This window comes from Leptinotarsa decemlineata, unplaced genomic scaffold, assembly GCF_025532065.1.
Source record: "Leptinotarsa decemlineata unplaced genomic scaffold, Ldec_3_MD MMD2_tig00000576_RagTag_RagTag, whole genome shotgun sequence".
Classification (NCBI taxonomy): Eukaryota; Metazoa; Arthropoda; class Insecta; order Coleoptera; family Chrysomelidae; genus Leptinotarsa; species Leptinotarsa decemlineata.
Genome location: NW_027412551.1, coordinates 8,701,391 through 8,722,870, shown reverse-complemented (window position 1 = coordinate 8,722,870; position 21,480 = coordinate 8,701,391). Strand labels below are relative to the sequence as shown.

At 37.3% G+C, this 21,480-nt stretch overlaps 1 protein-coding gene across 4 annotated transcripts in view; it reads right to left on the bottom strand.

Moving 5' to 3' along the window:
- Ncc69 (sodium chloride cotransporter 69) overlaps window positions 1–21,480 on the bottom strand; it is a 66,769-nt gene that overhangs the window by 6,178 nt on the left and 39,111 nt on the right. For all 4 annotated transcript variants that reach the window (XM_074174375.1, XM_074174376.1, XM_074174377.1 and 1 more), the window contains exons 7-15: window positions 14,955–15,069; window positions 14,762–14,901; window positions 12,543–12,737; window positions 8,870–9,101; window positions 7,395–7,516; window positions 7,204–7,339; window positions 5,976–6,187; window positions 1,813–2,054; window positions 1,609–1,757 (exon numbers count right to left, since the gene is read on the bottom strand). In XM_074174375.1, coding sequence (XP_074030476.1) covers window positions 1,609–1,757; window positions 1,813–2,054; window positions 5,976–6,187; window positions 7,204–7,339; window positions 7,395–7,516; window positions 8,870–9,101; window positions 12,543–12,737; window positions 14,762–14,901; window positions 14,955–15,069 — 1,543 coding nt within the window. The remainder of the gene's footprint in view (window positions 1–1,608; window positions 1,758–1,812; window positions 2,055–5,975; window positions 6,188–7,203; window positions 7,340–7,394; window positions 7,517–8,869; window positions 9,102–12,542; window positions 12,738–14,761; window positions 14,902–14,954; window positions 15,070–21,480) is intronic.

The window sequence follows — 21,480 nt, the reverse complement described above, 5'->3', positions numbered from 1 at the left end:
TTTTGTTCATTCGAGATGTTTGAGAAATGCTACCAAATCTCTGACAATGTATCAGGAATTGTATACTGAACGACGACAACCTAATCGTAGATATTTTCAACGTATCGAAAATAGTTTGAGAATTTATGGATCCTTTGAAAAACCCTCCAAAACAAAATGTACGCTCACTGAATGTGGTGGCGATAATGAAATCGGCGTTTTAGGTGAGTTCAAAAAAGTTTCACAATAATGATGAACTGGACATTCATTTGATTAAGAATTTGTGGAAAGTAAAAAAATTGAGAACAAGAAGGTATCCCTGATAGAGATTGCTCATAATTCGGCCATATCCACTTTGCCTGTACGGAAAATTTTAAAGAAAAATAAATTCCAGTCTTATCGGTTCAGGAAAGTCCATCATTTATGTGTAATGGACTTCAACAGGAGAAAAGTTTTTTGTAGATGGCTCATTAGAAAATTTCGCCAAAATAATTGAATTTCCAAAAAATTATTCTGGTGTGATGAAAGTAGATTTACCAATAACAGAATAAACATTATCACTGGCGACAAGAAGATTAATATTTACATAGAATTACCAATTTTCAAGAGATATATGGTGTTAACGTAAGGCTTGGTGTTCTTGATAATAAAATTATTGGCCCTCACTTTTTTAAATTTTGACCGGGAGAATTATACTTGGACTTCTTATCAGGGACTCTACTTGAGTTTCTAAAAGATATGCCACTCAGCCTAATAAGAAAATATGAGTATTTGCAGAATGTGCAGAGATTTCTTCAATGCAACTATGCCAAGAAGATGGAATGGAAATAATGGTCTTATTAATTGGCCACCATGTTCACCGGACCTTTCTCTTCTAGATTTGTTTGTGGGGCTTCATGAAAGATAAAGTATTCAGAACGAAATTTTAAAAATTGAGGAATTGAAATCAGGATAGCATGCATGGCTATCACTCCAGTGATGTTAGAGAACTACCACAAGCACACTATTTCTAGAGCAAGTATTCGTTAAAGAAATGATGGAAGACAATTTAAATATTTGATGCGATATTGCATGAGACGGTAAGTTGAAAAAAATGTAACGTGAGGCATTCCGTTATGATGTTCATTTTCTACGATTTCTTAAATATTTCGTAAAATTCTCTTTCGCAACTGTTTCTTTTTTAATGTGATGCAAAGACATTTAGAAATTTGATTTCTCATTGAAAAAAAGTTGAATGATGGTATTTTGACAAAGTTGTTTTTTGGAAGAATAGTCGAGAAATACATATGTATTTGAGGGATTTGAGGGATTTCAATGAACAAAATGTCTCTTTGAAAAATGGGCTGCATCATATTATGAAAAACATGAAATGAAGCAAAAAAATTCCTTTGTCATTTTTTGGTATTATTGAAAATGGAGGAGGTAGAGCAAAAAAAAATAAAATGTGGCATTTTCAGTATTTTGCAAATATCTCAGAAACGGTCGGTTATTTTATCCATTGGATAATGCCATTATGTTGCATTCCTAAAAAGGCAACTGTTATTCCATTTAACCGTCCTTGTAGGATATGTCGTTTTCGAGATAGCAATAGTGGTATCAGCTAAAAAAAACGGCCTCTACATTACAAACCTTGTGACATTTGGCTGTATGACCTATTCCTTGTCATGTATTTCGGGCTATTCTTGAAATTACTCGTTTCCTCTTCTATAACTACACTGCAGTCGAAACCTTTCTGTATTCTGATGATGCCCGCAGCCATGTGCAAATCAAATGCTGTGCTGAAATATTTGTAATAAAATGAAATCGAAGTTCAATTTAATTTCGTTCACTCACTGTAACACTTCGAAGTACTGATTGAGATTATCCCTCGTGCAAGTCTGCCAATCTGCTTTGTATCCCATGAGAAGTATGTTAGGTTTGAGTTTACCGATTCCGCAAGCTTTCAGAAGTGATTTGCAGCCCTCTGCGAAGCTCAATCCATCAACCTGAGCGTAAAAAGCCTTCAGTTTATGGGCCTTCAACCAGCTGTTGGCTTTATAGTTTAGAACGTTCCTCTCTCTCTGAGGAAGGTGACTCTGGAAATATAGTTGATTTTGGGCTCATGTTGGAGAAGTAGCAAATCTTTTCAAACCTCACCCCACACATAAACCGACCGAAATAAAAAAAGAGTAACTATCAGGATATAGGTACCAAGGAAAATTCATAAAATCAGAGTGAAAGAACAAATCTGCCAAAGAACTCTTCCCGTCTGTAAATGACATCGAATGAAATCACTATTATATTCACATCATAATTATATAGTGTATTATGAGAATCACAATATATCGAAATTTGAGAACCGCCAAAAGTTGATGACTGTTATACAGATGTAGGTAGGTAGGTCTAAAGTGAGTGGGTCTATTCGACCCTCAACCGCAACCCACAAGGGTTTATTGTGGCTCACACCTATTCACACTCGGCCAAATAAACCCAGCTTCTCAACGAAGCCGATTAGTTTGTATGGTGAGTGGTCTTTCAGGTAAGAGTACGGCTCTGCCGAACTCTAAAAACCTGATTCGGTCTCCAGCGGGGCAGGCACAAAGTATGTGATGTGCTATTTCCTCATTTTCTAAACAGAGGCGACACACACTGTCTTCCGACAGTCCAAGTCTCTGCATATGATGATTCAAATGATAATGTCCTGTAAGAAGGCCTGTTAGACATCGTAGTTCATCCCTACTGTAGTCCAACAACTGTTTGGAAACAAACTTCGAAAGATGAATAAACGCCTTGGAGTGAGCCAATCCTGAAAGATTCTGCCAGAAGTCCATAAATCTTCTTGCCATCCAGGTGTTCAGTGTTTGTTTGGCAACGCCCAAAGCGATGCCAATGACAGGTTCTGTTGCAATGAAGCCGCTTGCAGCACCCTACTTTGCAAGAGAGTAAGCAGCTTCATTGCCTTCCAGGCCAGTATAGCCAGGAATCCATACCAGAGACAATCTGTTAAGTCTTTCTATCGCGGAGAGTCGTTTTTGGCAGTTTGTGCTACCAATTTAGACGATGCTCGGTAGGAGCCAAGAGCTTCCAACACCGCTTGGCTGTCCGAGAATATTTTTATTGACTTGTGAGTGAGGTTGGATTTATCCAATCTCTCCGCACACAATTCAATAGCGTAAATTTCCGCTTGAAATACAGTCGCATAAGTTCCTAGGCAGGTAGATAACTCTTTCCTGGGTCTGCGACTGAAAACACCTGCACCAGAACCGGAAGGTGTTTTTAATCCATCTGTGAACCATCTGCTCCTAATATTTCCTTCTCCCGGAGGATCCAGTCCTCTCTACTCGGAAATAGTATTTTATAAGGCAGTTGACAGTTGGAGGCATAAAGTCAGAGGTCATTTCCAGAATGCTGTGACTTCCAATGTTAACCAACAGTCTGTTGCACTCTGCATTGAATTGATTTCTGCAATTAGCAATGTGCACAAGTCTGTATGCAGTTCATCTAGCCTCTCTTGCCAGAAAAATTTGGAGAGGAGGTAGATCTAGAAGGATCTCCATGGCCGCTGACGGTTTGGTACTGATGGCATTACTAATAGTTAGCCAAGCTTCGCTTGGGCCGTTTTCTGTAACACCTTCGGCCACCAAGCAATTGCACCGTAAGTGATCATTGGTCTGACAATCATCATACAAATCCAATGGATTTGTTTGGGACCTAAACCCCAATTTTTACCATAAATCCTTCGACATGTCCATAGAGACAGCCTGGCTTTGTGTAAAACTTTCTCCAAGTGAGCGTTCCAGGTGAGTCTTTTATCAAGGATAATCCCAAGATATTTTACCTCCGTTCCAAATGGAATGACCACACCATTGAGGGAAAGTGGCATTAGATCGTCTAATTTTCTTCTCTTGGTGAAAGGGAATAACACAGTTTTGCTAGGGTTGACAGACATCTGCTCCCTCAGGCACCAACTGTGAACAACGTGCTTTGGAGGATAGTACAAGCTACCCTTCCTGATGTGGACCTATCCAGGATAACAAGGTCATCTGCATAAGCTTGCAGATCAACTTTTCTTTTGTCGAGGGCATCAAGCAGACTATCCACCAGGAGCGACCACAGAAGGGGAGATGGTACTCCACCTTGAGGGCAGCCCCTGGTGACTCTGAACTTGACAACCTCGCCTTGAAGTTTCGTAGTTGCAGTTCTGTTTACTAGCATGGCATAGATCCAGCCAGTTATGGTCGATTCTATACCCTTCCTAGCCAGAGACAATCCTATAGATTTAGGTAGTGCATTGTCAAATGCTCCTTCAATATCAAGAAATACAGCCACCGCAATTTCCTTGTTGTCAAGGGATTAGGAGATTTTCTCAACGAGGTTGTTTAATGCTGAAGCTGTCGATTTGCCGGTTGGATAAGCATACTGGTGGTTATTCAGGGGGGATGCATATAATGCTACGCTCCTGATATGTCCGTCCAGTATCCTCTCAAGTGCTTCCAGCAGGAAGGATGTAAGGCTGATTGGTCGTATCGATTTGGGGTGTGAGTCTCTCCGGCCCACTTTAGGTATATATACCACCCTTGCTGCCAACCAACTGGGTGGTATATAGTTCCACGCCAGACTAGCTCTATGCAATTTTGTGAGAATAGGTAAAATTATTTCCAGTCCGTTTTGAAGAAGAGCTGGAAATATACCATCCTCTCCGGGAAATTTGAAGGGCTGAAAAGACTTGATAACCCATTCAACTGCCGGTGCTGTGATAACTTTTTTTTGCGACGTCCTAGTCGTTTTTTTTTTGGGAGTTTAGCTCCCTCGATGATGGGCGGTGTGTTGTTATGCAGATGTAGAAAAGATAAACGTTTCAGTTCACTATGAAAGGTGGAGTGGCCTCCTCGGTTACTATATTTTAGTCCTTTATAGGAAAAATCATTAAAGAATGGTGGGAAGTGACTACGCAATAAAATATATGACAACGGCTCGAATAAAATAACCTGTATTATTGTATGTACGCAACGGACAAATATATGAATGCCTTTTCCAAGGAATAGGTTATAAAACGATGTTTTTGCACCAAGTAGAAGCTTTATGGGTAACATTGACTCTGAGAGAAATATTCACGAAATTTGTTGTCACCTCGGCTATTATAAGAATGGATTTCGCTGTTAAGCCTTTGTATACAAAGATATACATTTCAAATAAAGTCCTCTACAAGTTATATGTACTCTTGAAATATTTTGATAGACATGGCTACTTTTGCCCCATATAGAATATCTGCAAAAATAGTGATGATGTTCATTGATCATTATGTTTTCGAAATATCGGTAATTTTCAACGATTTAATAAAAACCCCAAGGTCTCCAGAAATTGTCGACATCTTGAACCGTTCTTAAGAAAAGCTGAGGTCCCGAGAAAGTTAAAAGTGTTTTGGGTGTTTGGCGATTTTTGCTATCGAAGCTAAGAGTGCTAAGATCGAAAAAAGCACGCCAAGTTCAATCAAGTGTCAAGGTTTTGCTCACTGTTTTCTCCTATTACCGTTGCGTAGTGCATCAGGAGTTCTTGCCTAATGGTCGTAGGGTCAGTAAGGAGTATCAACTTGCTTGCAAGAAGCAATACGAAGAAAACGTCCGGTATTGTGGAAAAACAAATCATGACTTTTTTATCACCGTATTTACCAGATTCCTGTGACTTCTTCCTGTTCACTCGTCATTGCTTGTTCGTAAATTTTTGGTGGAAACAACACTGCAATCATGCCTCAGCAACCGTATTCACCAGATTTGGCTCCCTGCGATTTTTTTCTGTTCCCAAGATTGAAGAGATCCATGGAAGGATGGCGTTTAGCGACGATTAAGGAGATAAAAACCGAATCGCTGAGAAGCTCAAGGACATATCAAAAAGTACATATCAGAACTGCTTCGAGGATTGTAAAAAACGCTGGCACTAGTATATTATATCTTACGAGGATTACTTTGAAGGGGATTACTTTGAACAGACAGTAAAAAGCCAAAATAAAATATACTTACTATATTTATATGTCCACAAACCAACATCGACAAATTTTTTGTTAGCAGATGAGCAAAATCTACCAATGCTGGTCTAGCACTAGGCATTCCAGATAACACTAATATCTGCGGTCTATAATTTTTCACGTGTTCTTCAATTGCGTTCAGTTGGTGAGCAGCCTGTAAGGCATTCTTGTAAATTTGTGCTTGAGTGGTAGATCCCCAATTTACATCTGAAAAACCGTATATATTTTACTCCATAATTATAAGACGTTAACTTCAATCGTGAACAGAATGATTCCTTATAGAAATCAGCAGGTTTCTTCAACAATTACTGCTGAATACTGTGGGTTCTGGATATCACGAATGTAAAAGACAAATGTCATCATACGTATGGCAGTTGATCCTACCAAGAGAACAAGTGTAGAGTATGCTTGAGCACCTACATTCGAATAAGCAGAAGACACCCTGGAATCAAAAGGGTGTCCTATTGATAAATCAATTTTCAGATGTATCAAGATGTCTTACTACATCTCTGATCTAAAACTAGATCATGAACACCACTAATGACAATTATCTTCTCGAATGGAAGCGAAGATAAATGTTAGAAAAGTCAGATGTGGCAAATTCCGGAGAAGAAATAGTTCATTTCAAGCTAAACAATAAGTACTGCTTGTCAAATCTAGGAAGAGAAAATTATCTCTCTCTCGCTCTCATAGTCTTCTAATGAATGCACATTTAATGGGCGGGATCATAACGGAATTCAGAAAGCTCTTCCTACATTTGGCAAGTTGTATATGGTAGTTCATTACTCAACTTGGTATCCTAGTCTTCCTCAGAGGACCTGAACCAATTCGATCTCTATGCCAGAAAATTTGTTTGTTATAATGAAAATAACTTAAAAAACTGAGTTATTTATCAGAGACCAACTAACTTGGAGAGTGGTGTTAGGAAAAGGTAAGTGCTACCTTGACCTGAAAAAGTAAGTAGGTACTTAGAAAAATCAAGCAGTAACTATGTATACATCTAACCTATTCTTTATGAGTTGACTGATTAATGTGAAGTCGGAATTTGTCAGTTTAAAGGTTCAATACAGTTGATGTCGTTGAACCATAGTTTTGAAATTAGTGCGACAGGACTCATTTCTGTATAAAATACTCGTTAACCAGCCATATAAATTTTTCAGAGTGCTCTCTTTAGAGTGCTGTTTTTCTCTTGATAAAGGTGATTATTCCAATTTTTGTCTTACCTGGCTTTCTATATGAAACTATGAGATAAAGAGCTAATTCTACTGCGAGTGTTAATAAAGCGGTCAACCAAGAAATCAAGAACATCACCAAAACGCATAATATGGATCCAAGCAGACTCAACCACATATTGTAGTACTGAAAAATAAATTAATGAACTCACATTTGTGTCTTTAGTTTCAAAATAATTTACCTTAAAAGTCGGCCTCCAGCCTACTGGTTTTGCTAAAGAAGCATGGAACGTTGAAAAGTTGATCAACGTATATGCTGCTAGGAAGAAGTTGGAAATTAACGGCGCGATCAGATTCAGTTCACCTGTGAATAAAGCAAAAGTTTGAAAGTGTAATAAAAACTAAATAAATATGATGAAATGAATGAAGAAAGCAACATTAACTATTAGTGATCACTAACTAAAAATCCATGTCATGTGCTATGTGAAGGTTTAACTACCCCACCAGGTGTTTGTACAACTTCAATAGTACAATTATTTTCATTTTTGAGCTTTTTTGGGCTCTTGGCCTAAGGAAGATACATTGTTGGTTGAAGTGGTCACACTATAAGCACCCCGATTTTAAAGAGCAACTTCATTTTTTGGCCTCTTCATTATTCTGATGATTTTGTCGTTGACATCTACAATGAAAGTTGAAAATGTTTGATTTCGCGTTGTTAATGGAAGGTCTTTTAACTATTTCCTATTGGTTTCTATTGGTTGAATTAGATAATCCAATTCGGGAGCAATTGAGTGTAGGTAGCTATATTTGATCAATGTTGATTCCCTGTTCCTTTTGGTGAAAATTATTTCTGTGCTTTTGAATTTCTATCGCCTCCATATATAATAACTTTTTCCCAAAGTACACCGGAAACGATTTGCATATGTATATGCTCTAGGTAATAATTACCTACAGCATATTCTCTTTACTCTAGGTGATTATGATTGAGTATATGTACCTGAGAAGGTAATTTTCACTGGTGATTAGAGAGAAGAATTAGTTTTTAGTATTTACTACGAAAAAGCTACTGTGACAGCGAAACATGTGATATTTTTGAAAATAAACTTTTTGAAGATCAAGATGTTGTTTAGGAAATTACTATAGATTTCATCAAGTAACGTCCGAGTCAATAAGAAAAATATAGTCATTTTTTTGAGAATTTTGTACACACTATTATAGAAATATGTATTTACATTTGAGTAACATTAGTAGGTGGTAAAGTATATGATGAATTACCGAAGACAATTGGAGTGACTTAATTTTGTCTGCTCGTTATTTTTATGAAAGAAAACATAGTTTTATCGACCGTTTTTGGGTATTCACACCTTCCACAATCTAAAAAAATGAAAGTGGAGAACTTTATACAAGTGTAGGGAGGGCAGATTAACTTCACGTCGATAAGTTACTGTCACAATGAAAAATATTATGATTATCAGTAATTTGCCCATTCAACACCTATATAAAGTTCTACATTACATTTTTTTTTTTCGATTGGCTGAGTTACTTACCTAAAAATGGCCGATAGAAACATAAATAAAATTTTTATTCAGATTGACCATATGCATATCATAAACGAGTATAGGTTTTCAAGGCCAATAATTCCTTACGAAAAAACAAACTCTTCTGAAGCAGATATTACGAAATTCGTCTGAAGTCTCGATATTACTGATCCACTCACCAATCAGAATGAAGACTGTAGCAATAACGAAGGTAAGAACATATCCTCTCAAAGGTTCGTTGTTGTTTCCATATCCCTTCGCAAACCATTCGATCTTCGGGTAGAGCTTGTCTTTGCAAAGGGCTTGGAAAACTTTAGGAGCAGATACTAATGATGCTAAAGCTGAAGATAATGCTGCAGCAAAGCAACCTGCGTAGATTATTGGTCCTATCCAAGACACCAGTTCAACGACCTTGAACAATTCGTATTAAAAAAATCCCTGTCATGGAATCGAATAAAATACTAAATGCCAATATGACTAGAGTCATTATTGGCTATTCTTATATTTTCACTCCCCTAAAACAAAAAGGTTTTAAAATAAATTAAACATTGGAAGAAAATTACTGAATTCATTTATATCACTCACTAATTGATTAATTACTGCGTTTGAACAAATCAGGTATTTTTGAAATTGTCAGTAACACTTATCATGAATACTGCCTGTATATTGAACAAAAAATCAGGAATGTTAAATGAAAATATACTCTTTTCGGGTAGCTTGTTAGAAACCACTGTCGATGACAAAGACCTGCGTGGTTTTTTCCTCATTCATGACACCCATTTAAACAATTTCATTGCTTGTATGAGGTTCCACAGGTGTTTTGTTGGATGTTCATAATATTCTTCTAGACTTGATGATATTTATCATTTATTAATCACACGAAATAAGAATGTTCATGGCTGTCAGTTAGGATCTACGCTATATCGCTCTATTTTGGCCAGTTCCTTTATAAAAAATTTGCTCGTGTATGTTCCTCATCGACCTTTGATTTGGTGATAACTGAGTACGAGTATAGTAGCACGTATTATAAAGTCAATTCACTCTTAGATCTACCGGTGCCATGAGTGTGGCCTGGCTGGGTGTCTTTAAGAATATTGATGCACTCATTCGTTGCGGTTTAAAATTAATAATCCTTCGACATTGAATGACTGCATTCACTTCCACCTGGAGCGTCTCCAATGCAGCTATTGGTATGATTCTCCTTGCTCCCGCTTTTACTGAACAAGTACGTCTTTACATCTGGCTAAGTATGTTAATACCGGTCGCTCGTTTCATCGTTGGTTATCAAACTATTACCAAATATTTAACAACCAATGTGAATAAGAAATACGTTCATGTCTACTTTCAACCACTATGTCTTTCCGTAGGTGCATCTTACTAACACCAGTGTAACACACAGTCCGTAAATCCTTCGTTCTCAAGATACAGGATGTTGAAATAAAAATAAAAAAAAGTTATTCGTAAATATCCTAAATATCCTTCACCTAATTTTGTTGAAATTTGGCAATGGTATTTATAACATTGAGGAGCTAATTTAGCCCGAACGTGATTCAATTTATCAAGTCCAGTGGCGTCTCGAGCGGGATTTGAACGAATATTTTTGACTTAAAAATGTACGCCACTGACTTTCGTGCAATTTTTATTATTTCTTTGGATTGATCAATTAGAAATGCAACGTTTTTGTCTCTTGAATTTTTTTCGTATCTTGCTTAGTTTTTAAGAAAAAAAAGTCGACCTAATTGCATATCCCTGGACCTCACAAGGAATAATATGTGGAATTAAATGTTTATTTTGGAAATTACTATTTTTACCATTTCTCATTACTAATTATATAACAATAACAACAAATATTATATAACATTAACATCTAGACTAACGAATTGTACTAAATTGAGTGTTGGAAATGGCCTCCTTCGGTTTCGAAACAACCATGTAGCCACCGCGTCATTGAATTTCGCACTCTTTTGAAAATAGCTGGCGTATTTTTTATTATATCACATGAATTAATGCATTTATTCCGTAAATCTTCTCCACTTTGAATAGCAGTTTTGTATATCAACGCTTTAAGGTGTCCCTAGAGAAAATAATCTAAGGGATTCATTCCGGGCGAGCGAGGTGGTCATGGGTGTGAGCCTGCTCTCCCAATCCAGCGGTTATGATAATTTTCATCCAAAAATTGCCGTGCCACTACACTAACGTGTGGTGGAGCACCATCGTGCATGTACCACATACGGAATCTTTCCATGACTGGAATTTCTTCTAAAAGTCCAGGTAAAACAAATTCTGAAAACCTTCGGTATTCTTCGCCATTAAGTCTAGGTGGAAGGAAGTGAGGCCCAATGAGATGGTCACCGACAATTCAAACCCAAATATTGAAAGAAATCTGTTCTTAAAAATATTTTTCTATCAGGGCTTGTGGATTGTTTTCGGCCCAAATGTAATTGTTGTGGAAGTTAATAATTGAATTGCGAGAAAAACAAGCTTCATCTGTAAACAATATTCGACTTAGGAAACCTTGATTTCTTCTTATTTTACCGCGTAACCAATTACAGGCAAATCTCTGGGTAATAGAGCTTGCACACGTTGCTTGTGATAGGGATATAGCTGCTGGGCTCTGAAAATCTGCCACACGAAGGATTTGCGGACCCATGTTTATATGAACATTTTGTCTTAAAATTACCTGAAGAATCGTCTGTTTAATTTATGGTACATACTTAATCAACACCCTGTATTATAGATCTGAAACTATAAAGTAGTAAAATAGTTAGTACTGGTGTTAGTAAGATGCACCTAAATTTGGGATTTTTATAGTAAAACAGCTTCAAGTCTTCAATTATTTGTTGTTTTTGGTCCATTGTGAGCTCGCGCGGTACCCACTTTGAACAGAGCTTCCGCATACCCAAATATTCATGCACGATATGTCCAACAGGTTACTTTGATTCCTCTTCATTCATTTTCATCAAACTAACAAAAGTTGCTTCACTCATAATGTTCTATCCCGTAAACTAATAATCTGACAGCTGTGAAATTTGTACACATGTCCTTTGAAGATTAGGGTTCACTTAAAATCATATTGTTTCAATACTTATAGTGCCATATCTGTGATAGCCTATGAACTTTTCAGTATATGAAAGTCTAGAGATACTGTTATTGGAAAATTTCTTTATCAAGCACATATTCCAACCTTTCTTTATTTTTTATTTTGTTCGATTGATGGCCTATTTATTTTGTAGAAATTCATATTGAATATAGTGTTGTAAATCGTGCTCTAAAGAAAATAACGCCGGCCGCCACTGGTAGCCATTAACCAAATGTGACGTGGCGAAGAGCGCGCTCAGTTCGACCGACATTTCAGGGCTGTTCGCGCCGAATCGATGGAATTCTCGGCGAATGTTTCACCGAATTCGATGGTATTCCGAGGAATGTTCCAGCGCCTTCGATTGCCAAATATGAGCGCCATCCACTCGCCCGTCGAGTCAGTCAAGTCAAAGTTACAGTGCGGTACGTGGAGCGATCTAGACATTTGAATAATAATTGAAGTTTTAGTTCAAGTGTTTGTTGTATTTAAAGTGAAATAAAGTTTAGTTTGATTATTGTTCAGTGTAGTCAATTATTGGTAAACCCACGGGGAAAAACGTAACAATAGGAAAAAGAAAATAACTTTTGTCTAATTTTTACGAAGTTTATCATTTGTTACGACTGGTTTAAGTTTGTTAGACCAATCTCAAGTGACTAACAAGTAAATCAGTTACTTGAGAATCAGTCGCAACAAAAACCCAGTAGAAATTAGACAAACGTTTTTTTCTTTATCCTATATTCATTCTTCATACCGATCTATTGAATTTTTCTCACCTGGAAGTTGTTATGGAGACCGAAATGGCAAACGTTAGGTGGGCAATATGGCCAGCTGGCGTTAATGTAGTCTCTCACGTCCCCAGTAGCGTCTCTTGACACTGTAGATCCTAGAACTATCGCCATTAGTATGTACGAAAGGGTAGTTATAAGAATCGACAGAAGTGTCCCTTTTGGTATAGATAATTGTGGATCCTAGAAAAAATGTTATTAGTCATTTTGTATCATGTTATATGTATTTCGAAAATTAGAGAGAACTGGACACTGAATTATCATTCGTGAAGAGTAGGAATTTATTGATCAAATTGAAAGGAAGTGTATTTCCAGAAGGAATTAGTTTTTGGGAAAGAAATATGCCCCCTTCCAAGAATGCTATGGCTGGGAATGAATAAGATAGGCGTTAGATTGTCAAGTGTTTTCATTGCCCAAAAACAAAGTATTCGTATTTCAGCTGGCATATTAAAAAGGTTATCTTGCAGTTATCACTTTAGGAATCAAAGGATTTTAACGTTACCGTCATTGGTTATTTTCGAGTTACACAATTATATTATAATTCATGTACTACTGGAAAATATAAAAGGTTTCAAAAAAAATTTACAGTTTCAAAAAACATTCAAAAGAATTTCTGGTGACCATAGATGGATTGTTCCGAAACTGGTTCTCTTGCTCAGTTTATTTGTTTGTTTGTTAAGTCCTAGTGTTTGGCTATTTTTATTATGCTTTTAGTGTTCCTTTCTAAACGAACCATATATAATTGTCAGTTGTCAAATGGAGAATAAATTGTTATTATTACTAACAACTATCATCGTGACGAATAGATTCTACTCATTTATGACAAATTGTTATGAACTCATTGGGCGATTCATCTGGTGATGTTGTCTAGATTGGCGCTGATGGGGCAACAAGTCAGTTGTCTCTTTCCGAAACTTCGAAGTCCTTCATGATGATAGTATTCCGTGTAAGTGAAATTTTATATCGCAACACTTTCATGCATTAGGTTAGATTAGGCCTAAGAAGGCCTATTAGATATCGTAGTTCATCCCTACTGTAGTCCAACAACTATTTGGAATCAAGCTTCGAAGGGTGAATAAACGCCTTGGAGTGAGCCAAACCTGGAAGATCCTGCCAGAAGTCCATAAATCTTCTTGCCATACAAGTGTTCAGTCTTTGTTTGGCAAATCCTAAAGCGATGTCAATGACAGGTTCAGGTCCGATGAAGCTGCTTGCAGCACCCTCCTTTGCAAGGGAGTCAGCAGCATCATTGCCTTACGGCGTAACATCCATGTCCACCAGTGAGGATAACAATGTTCCATGTAAGTGAATGTTTTTACCTTTCATTCAGTATATTGTGTAGAAATCCTGTGCATGGTACCTGATTTTATTTCATAATGAATGTTTGGAAAACAAACTTGGTAGAGAAAAGTATTTTCTGTATAATGCAGTGTTCATATAAAAGTATTTGTTTCGAAAGAATTTTTCTTTCGTGTAATTCAATGTTTACATGAAAGTAGCTGTTACAGGAGGGCTTTTTCTTTCAAGTTGTGTTCTTTGCATGATCTTTGCATGATCTACACATCTATGCATAAAGTTACTCGTTTTAAAATAAATTATTTCCTTCCTTTTTTGGAGGATTCCCACATTTTTTTGGATCAAGGTGGAGTAGTAGGAGGCCAAAAACTTTCTTTCCTAAAAATTAGTCACACCAAAAATATAATCCTTTCAATTTGAAGTATTACTAGCTCCTTTAAAGTCTGTAATCATTACTAAGAAACTGACTTATGACACTAACAGTGAACTTATTTTTATTAGCAACGTGAGTGGCAAATACCTCTTCTTATTTTACCTAATACAATTTTTGCATCTACTATAAAGATATTTTTCGGACCAATATTATGTCAAAGTTGTTTTAGATCCCCCATTTGAAAAATCAACTATAGTCCCTGAACAAAAAAAAACTTGAGCGTGTATGTTGTACCATTGTTTTACCTTCCGTGTGAAAGCATGATAAAAGGGAGAATATTGTTATGTTTTCCCATAAGTACCTAAGTCTTTTGATATGTTGAATATTTTTGTTTGGTTGGAACTATTGGATTTTTTTTCTAGCGATATCATAAAGTTAGAATTCCATTGTATCCTTGATTAACAGCAGTTGCATGGCGTGTAATGAATTCACTGAAACCTAATACTCTAATTTGAATATTCTAGAATATTAGACCTACCTTCAGATCCCCAGAAATATTAGCACCTGCCAATATACCTGTAGCCGCAGGAAAAAATATAGCAAAGACACTGAAAAAACCGTGTTCGACACCTTCTGAAAATCTGTAGTCAGGGAAAAAATTGATTCGCGCTAATGTTGCTGAAATAGAATACTTCAATTCGATTATGTTTTTGAAAATTATAATTTCTTACCATTGTATCCCAAAAACCCTTTGGATTTAGCTTCGTCACTTCTTGGTCCTATAAAGCTTCCAATGAAAAAATCGAGAATTGCCACCAGCAGGATAACGAGTAAACCTATTTGCGCCTGAAATTCATTTATTAATTCATTTACAGAATTTGAGAATGGATTTCCAAGTACGATTATGAAGATATAAATAAGATATAGATATACACTTCCAGACAAAAATATCGCATAGTTTGTTTCAAGATTTTTTTCATGTTAAATTCTCTTTCCTCAACACATTATTTATTTTTATTGATGAATGTTCAAAGGCCAAAGTACAAATCTTGAATGGTGTGCCTTTGCCACTATTAATGTTTATTGTTGTTGTCGTTGTCAGAATGTTACTTTAGTCACTGATGGATGTAGACAAGAAGATATTGCGCGGAGATTGCATATCCATCAATGGAATGTTTCTCGTATTGTGACTGGGGCGGCCTGGCTGAGGACGTAAGAGATGTACAACGCCAAGATATGATGAATATTAGAAAACTCAATATTTGCGAAATCGCACGCTTACAGCTCCGCATCTCGGAAATGATTTACTGAGCATAAGAAAAGATAAGTGTCAAAACAGTAATAAGAAGACTCAAAGAAGTTGGTTTAAATCCAAAACGTCCTGCCAGAGTTTCTAGGCTTCCACACGTCACAAATCTAGACGGTTACAATCTGCCATAACCCATGTCAACTGGAATGAACATGGAAGCCAGATGGACCTGGTCGAGTATACAGAAGATCTGAATAACGTTTGGCAGAATGTAATCTTGTACATAACGTTAGCTTTGGTGTTGGTTCCATTATGTTGTGGGGTGGCATTAGTTGGGAGAGCCCCATCGAGCTTATAGAGGTGAATTTGAGAGTGAATGCTGACTGGGACATACGTAACATCCTTGAAGAGCATATTTCACGACAATTTCGTGCACATGCTGCAAGAACAGTCGCCCAGTATCTTGAAGTTGTTAAACTTGAGGCAACGGAGTGGCCACCAAACAGTCCCGACGAGAATCCCATAGAACATCTCCGGGACATCCTAAAAAAGACATATACGAGTACGAAATCCAGCTCCAAACTCAATTGAAGAATTAAGAATAGCTGCACAGGAAAAATGGAATCGAATTCCACAAGACATCATCAAAGACCTTTTACGGAGTATGCTCAGGAGAATGCAGGCCATCGTTAGAGCTAGGAGAGGAAACATTGAGTACTGAACTGTTATTATCTTGCCTCAAAGAACTTTCATTTTGTCGTCATTGTTGCTTGTTCTGATTAAATATTATCATCAAAACTAGTCTATTCTATTACTTCCTCTACAAGTGTCTTATAAAGTTTCAATATATGGATTATTTGGCCATCAATCTACGTTAAATACTTCAGCAGCATATACCAGTTAGTAATGAAAAGTGCGCAAAGATTGAGACAAATAGAAATAAACATGAAATCAATGCTTGAAATAAAATATACAATATTTTGGTCTTTGAGTGTATGAGTAGTTTAAATACAGATCCATTTTTAAAATTTTAAATTTTCTGAAACTATCGCCTAATCTGGACAACCTCAGTTGATATTTTTCAAGAGTGAATGGTTCTCTCTCCCAATTGATATTTTCTAAGTTATATACTCCGTTTACCCCAATGCAGAGGATGTTTTCTGAACATTATAGTGATATTTTATAAAGGTTAAAACGTGGATTCCATGTAACACTAGCGAATCTCAACATGCGTATATGTAGGTGAAGTAAACTGCACTTCATGACGAGAAGGGCAACTGTTGTTGATAAAATCTAACGTTCAATGATGTATTCCCAATGACAATCAAAGATTAGCTCTTTGTCACATATCACTCCTGGGTATTGAAATTGATTTCTTCGACAAATCACAGTTGACATCAAACAATTATTGATTGTTTGAAGAAGTTATCAATAAGAATTTTTCCAAGTTCGAGGATATTCCATTATGTTGAAAATATTCAGAGAACCGAGAAAAGTTTTGATAATCTTGAGTGGTTTCTAAAAAATATTTTTAAATCATCTGTATATAAGTTAAGATAAATTCGACAATCTGAAACACATCTTAATATTGCTGTTGGAGATAAGGAACAACAAAGGGTATAAGTAGGATCCTTGTGGAATCTCTGTGACGGTGAAAAAAAAAAAGAAAATGGGAAAAAATGTTTTCATTGGATGGAAAACAATGTTGAATTCTTTGGTTGATATTTTTCGAATTCTCCACACAAATACGTTAGAAAACCGAAGCTAACCATAAAAAAGTATATACAGTATTTCACAGTAAGTTTGAATCAGATAGAAAACTCCGTATTATCAATTTCAGTAAAAACATATAGTTCTCATATGATCTGCAAAACTAAAACCCTAAATGTATTATCAGTTATCGAATTCTTCCAATCGTACACGAGATTTCACAAAAAATCAACAGTAAATAGGTTAATTTGTTTTTCATTTTTGAAATATCCCTCTATAATAACAGCAAAAATTCAACTTTAATTGTAAAACAAATTGTATTAGAGAAAGAAAAAAATGTCATGCTTAATTAATCTCAAAAGATCAGTTTTTATTATTGAAATTAACAAAATTAAAATATAAAGTAGAAGTATCGATAAAAATAAGCTGTTGTGTATCGATGGATAAAAACCAGCCTAGAATGAAGGATAATATACACCACTCTAGGAGAGGCTAGCATACAGGGAAGAGCAGAGAATGGGATGCTTCCAAGGAGGCGTATTATCGCTGTGCTATGGGTAACTCTAGTAGACGATCTCCTCAGAAAGCTATCTGAAGAAGGCATATATTGCCTGGGATATGCTGACGATCTGGTGATAGTCACAAAAAGAAAATTTGCAGGCGTCATCTCGGAACGCATGCAAACATCCTCGAACATCGTCGGCATATAGTGCGAGGATGAGAACCTCTCAGTGAATGCCCAAAAAACCACTATTGTGTTCACTAGGAAAATGGCGGTAGAGAACTAAAACAACCAATACTCAATGAAGTGGATATCCCTTTCGCCACAGAAGTCAAATACTTAGGTGTGACTTTCGATCACAGGCTCACGTGGAACCTCCACATCCAAAAAACAGCACATAAGGCCAGGATGGCCCTGGGAATCTGCAGAAGAATGTGCGGGAAAAACTGGGGGTTGAACCCAAAACTAACACTCTGGTTATACACAAGAGTAGTGAGACCCTCGGTAACATACGGTGTAGTGACTTGGTGGACAAGAACAAGGTAATCGGGTACGGCGAGGCCTACAAAGGCTGGCGTGCCTAAGTGTCGCAGGAGCCATGAGAACGACCCCAACTGCAGCACTTGAGGTCCTTCTCGGACTTCCACCATTGCACATCTACATACAAAGAGAAGCTCGAGTGGTGACACACAGGCTAATGCAGGGGCGAACCCCAATCAGTCAGTCTCACGGTGAAGAATACCTGTACAATAAACCGAAGGCAGATCCAATACTAGGAATCCCCGTGGATAACACAGTTCCGCAGTACAACTTTCAAAAAACTTTCGAAATCATCATACCAAGTAGAGAGGACTCGAAAAACGGCCCACTGGTAAAAGCGAAAGAAACTTGGTATACAAATGGCTCGAAGATCCAAGAAGTGGTAGCTGGTATATACGGAGGCAGAGCAAAGACGAGAATCACACGCAGCCTTGGACATACTGCAACTGTGTTCCAGGCAGAAGTAGCGGCCATCTGTATCGGAGAAATAATCAGGCAGAAGGTCACAAATAAAACCATTGCCATTATCTCTGACAGCCAGGTGGCAATTAAGGCGCTCAGCTCATCTCAAGTCTTCTCAAGACTGGTGGGAAGCTTTTGTTTGAAGGTGATTGACAATGTTTCGTGATGAATTTCACTAGTTCGGACTTCCATTGTCTATTATATAAAATGATTTGAAATCCCTGAAACAAGTAAAAAAGAATAATTAAAAAAAAGAATAGTTGAAAATAACAATTATATTAAGCAACAATAAACCTGAAATGAAATGATAGTAAAATAACCTACAAGTAAAAATATAATAATTGAATAAATAAAAATTAAAGGAATGCAAAAAGAAAATAATAAAAATAAAAAAGTGTAGAGATTCCAAGTCACGTTAGTTCACGACGTTTCGATTGTTGGTATCTACAATCGTCTTCGGGTGATGACTGGACTGATTCCTCCGAGAGATGACTATTTTATAGGTCGTTGAAATACTTTCACTTTCTCTACTTTCCATTTTCCGCTTCACTGATTCCGTGAGAGATGACCGATTTGGCGGGAGTTGGTCATTTCTCGTTTGATGATGGGTTTCCATATGTTTCGTATATCTACGCTGGCCTGGCTGAATACGTTGTTGGACAACATGTATGCGGCTTCCTTAAATTTTCTCCTGAACCAATGTTCCTCTCTGTGCAAGATCTCAGTTTGGGACCACTCGATGTTGTGTTGATGGGTCCAAACATGGTCTGCTATTCCTGATTTGCTGGTTTCTCCTCGCTGTGTGTGCTTCTTGTGCTCGGCAATGCGAATATCCAATGGCCTCTTAGTTTCACCAATATAGGATTTTCCGCACTCACAGGGTATCCGGTAAATGCAATTCTTGGAATCGCAGTCCGCGTTTGGGGGCCTGGTTTTCGTGAGGCTGCTACGGATAGTGTTACCGGATCTAAAACAGGTTCTAATGTTGTACTTGGAACCAATTCTTCTTATCCTCTCCGATAATCCTCTGATGTAGGGAAGTGAAAGCACTGGTTGTGACGGCTTCTCTTCCTTGCGAGGCTCCTGCTGTCTTTTGGCCAAAGTCTTTTCTACCATCTCTTTGGAGTATCCATTCCGCTGAAGATCACTTTTGATGATGTCTAGTTCCTTCTCGAGACCTTCCTTTGTATTACAAAGCCCAAAAGCACGGTCTAATAGAGTCTTGATGATTCCTCTTTTTGTCGATTGATGGTGGTTGGATTCGTGGTTCAGATACTGTCCCGTATGAGTGGGTTTTCGGTATACAGATGTTTCCCACTTAGTGTCGGTCCTCTTCACCAAAACGTCTAAGAATGGCAATTCATTGTGGATTTCCTTCTCCATTGTGAAAGTGATGGAAGGTCTCACGCTGTTGATGTGTTTCAGAAAGGCGTCTAGTTCAGTATTCCCATGGTTCCATATTATGAAGGTGTCGTCAACATATCTCAACCAGACTCGAGGTTTCTTGTGGGCTTCTTCAATGGCCAGAGTTTCAAACCACTCCATATATATGTTGGCTATGACTGGTGAAAGTGGCGATCCCATTGGCAGTCCCTCATCTTGTGTAAAGAATTCGTCCTTCAGTTGGAAATAACAGTTTCGTACACAGCATCCTAGTAATTCCATAATTACTTCTATAGGTAGATTCGTTCTCTCTTTCAGGTTCCCGTCTTCGGATAGCTTCCTCTGTATGATTTGGAGTGCTTCTTCGACCGGAACGTTGGTGTAAAGGCTTTCCACGTCGAAACTAATTAGTTGATTTTCCTGTGTGACTTCAATTGACCCTAGTAGTTCGACAAAATGTCTTGAATTCTTCACAAAAGACGATGTTTTCCCTTGTAATGGTTGTATTAAGGGAAGTAAAAATCTAGACAAGTTTTGAGTAGCCGAATCTCTGGAGCTGATGATCGGTCTAAGCGGAACGTCCTTCTTGTGGATTTTGGGTAGACCATACAAGTGAGGGGGCTTACTGTGGTGCGGTGTTAGGCATGATTGTAGTAAATGACCGTCTGGTCTGAATTGGCGATCCCTATATAAGTACTACTATGAATATATAATAATCATCTCAGTATTTACTCGCACCAGAAATATTCACCCCCCTGTATATGGGATCGTTCAGCCGAAGGTATTTATTTTCTTAATTTAGTTTGGTAGCGTAAGAGTTGCTGCCACCAGATCAGAAAAAGTTTGAAATCCGTCCTGATCACACGGATTGAGAATTAGTAGGCAACTTGGTCAACAGTTGACTTTTTCCTACCTTCAAATCTTCGTGGAGAAATGGCTTGGTTATGCCACCAATTATATCCTCAGAGGCTGGATTCGGCCACGGCTTAAATGCGTGGTCTATTAGGGGTTTGAGGAAATGAAATAATATTAGCAAAGTTTTCACAAACCAACTTTATTGATGAGTAAAGTTGGCAGAATAATCGGATTAACAATAGAATAAAATTAAATGAACAAAAATTAATACTGAACGTTATTTACACTATATAAAAGAGAAAGAAATAAATAATTATAACCATGAACAAACTGACAGGAGTATTCCTTTGAAAATTGAGGTAACTTCACTTATACCAATTAAAATACAACTCTGAGAAGTTATCAAGAGACCCACTTAATCGCTCCTCTCTGTATAACGTAGGAAATTACTATGACCTATAATAATCTAATAAAATGAAAAGGGAACCCGATTCGTAGCTATATTATTATGGTAAATGTTCATTAATACTCTAGGTGCCAAGTCGAAAATATAGTC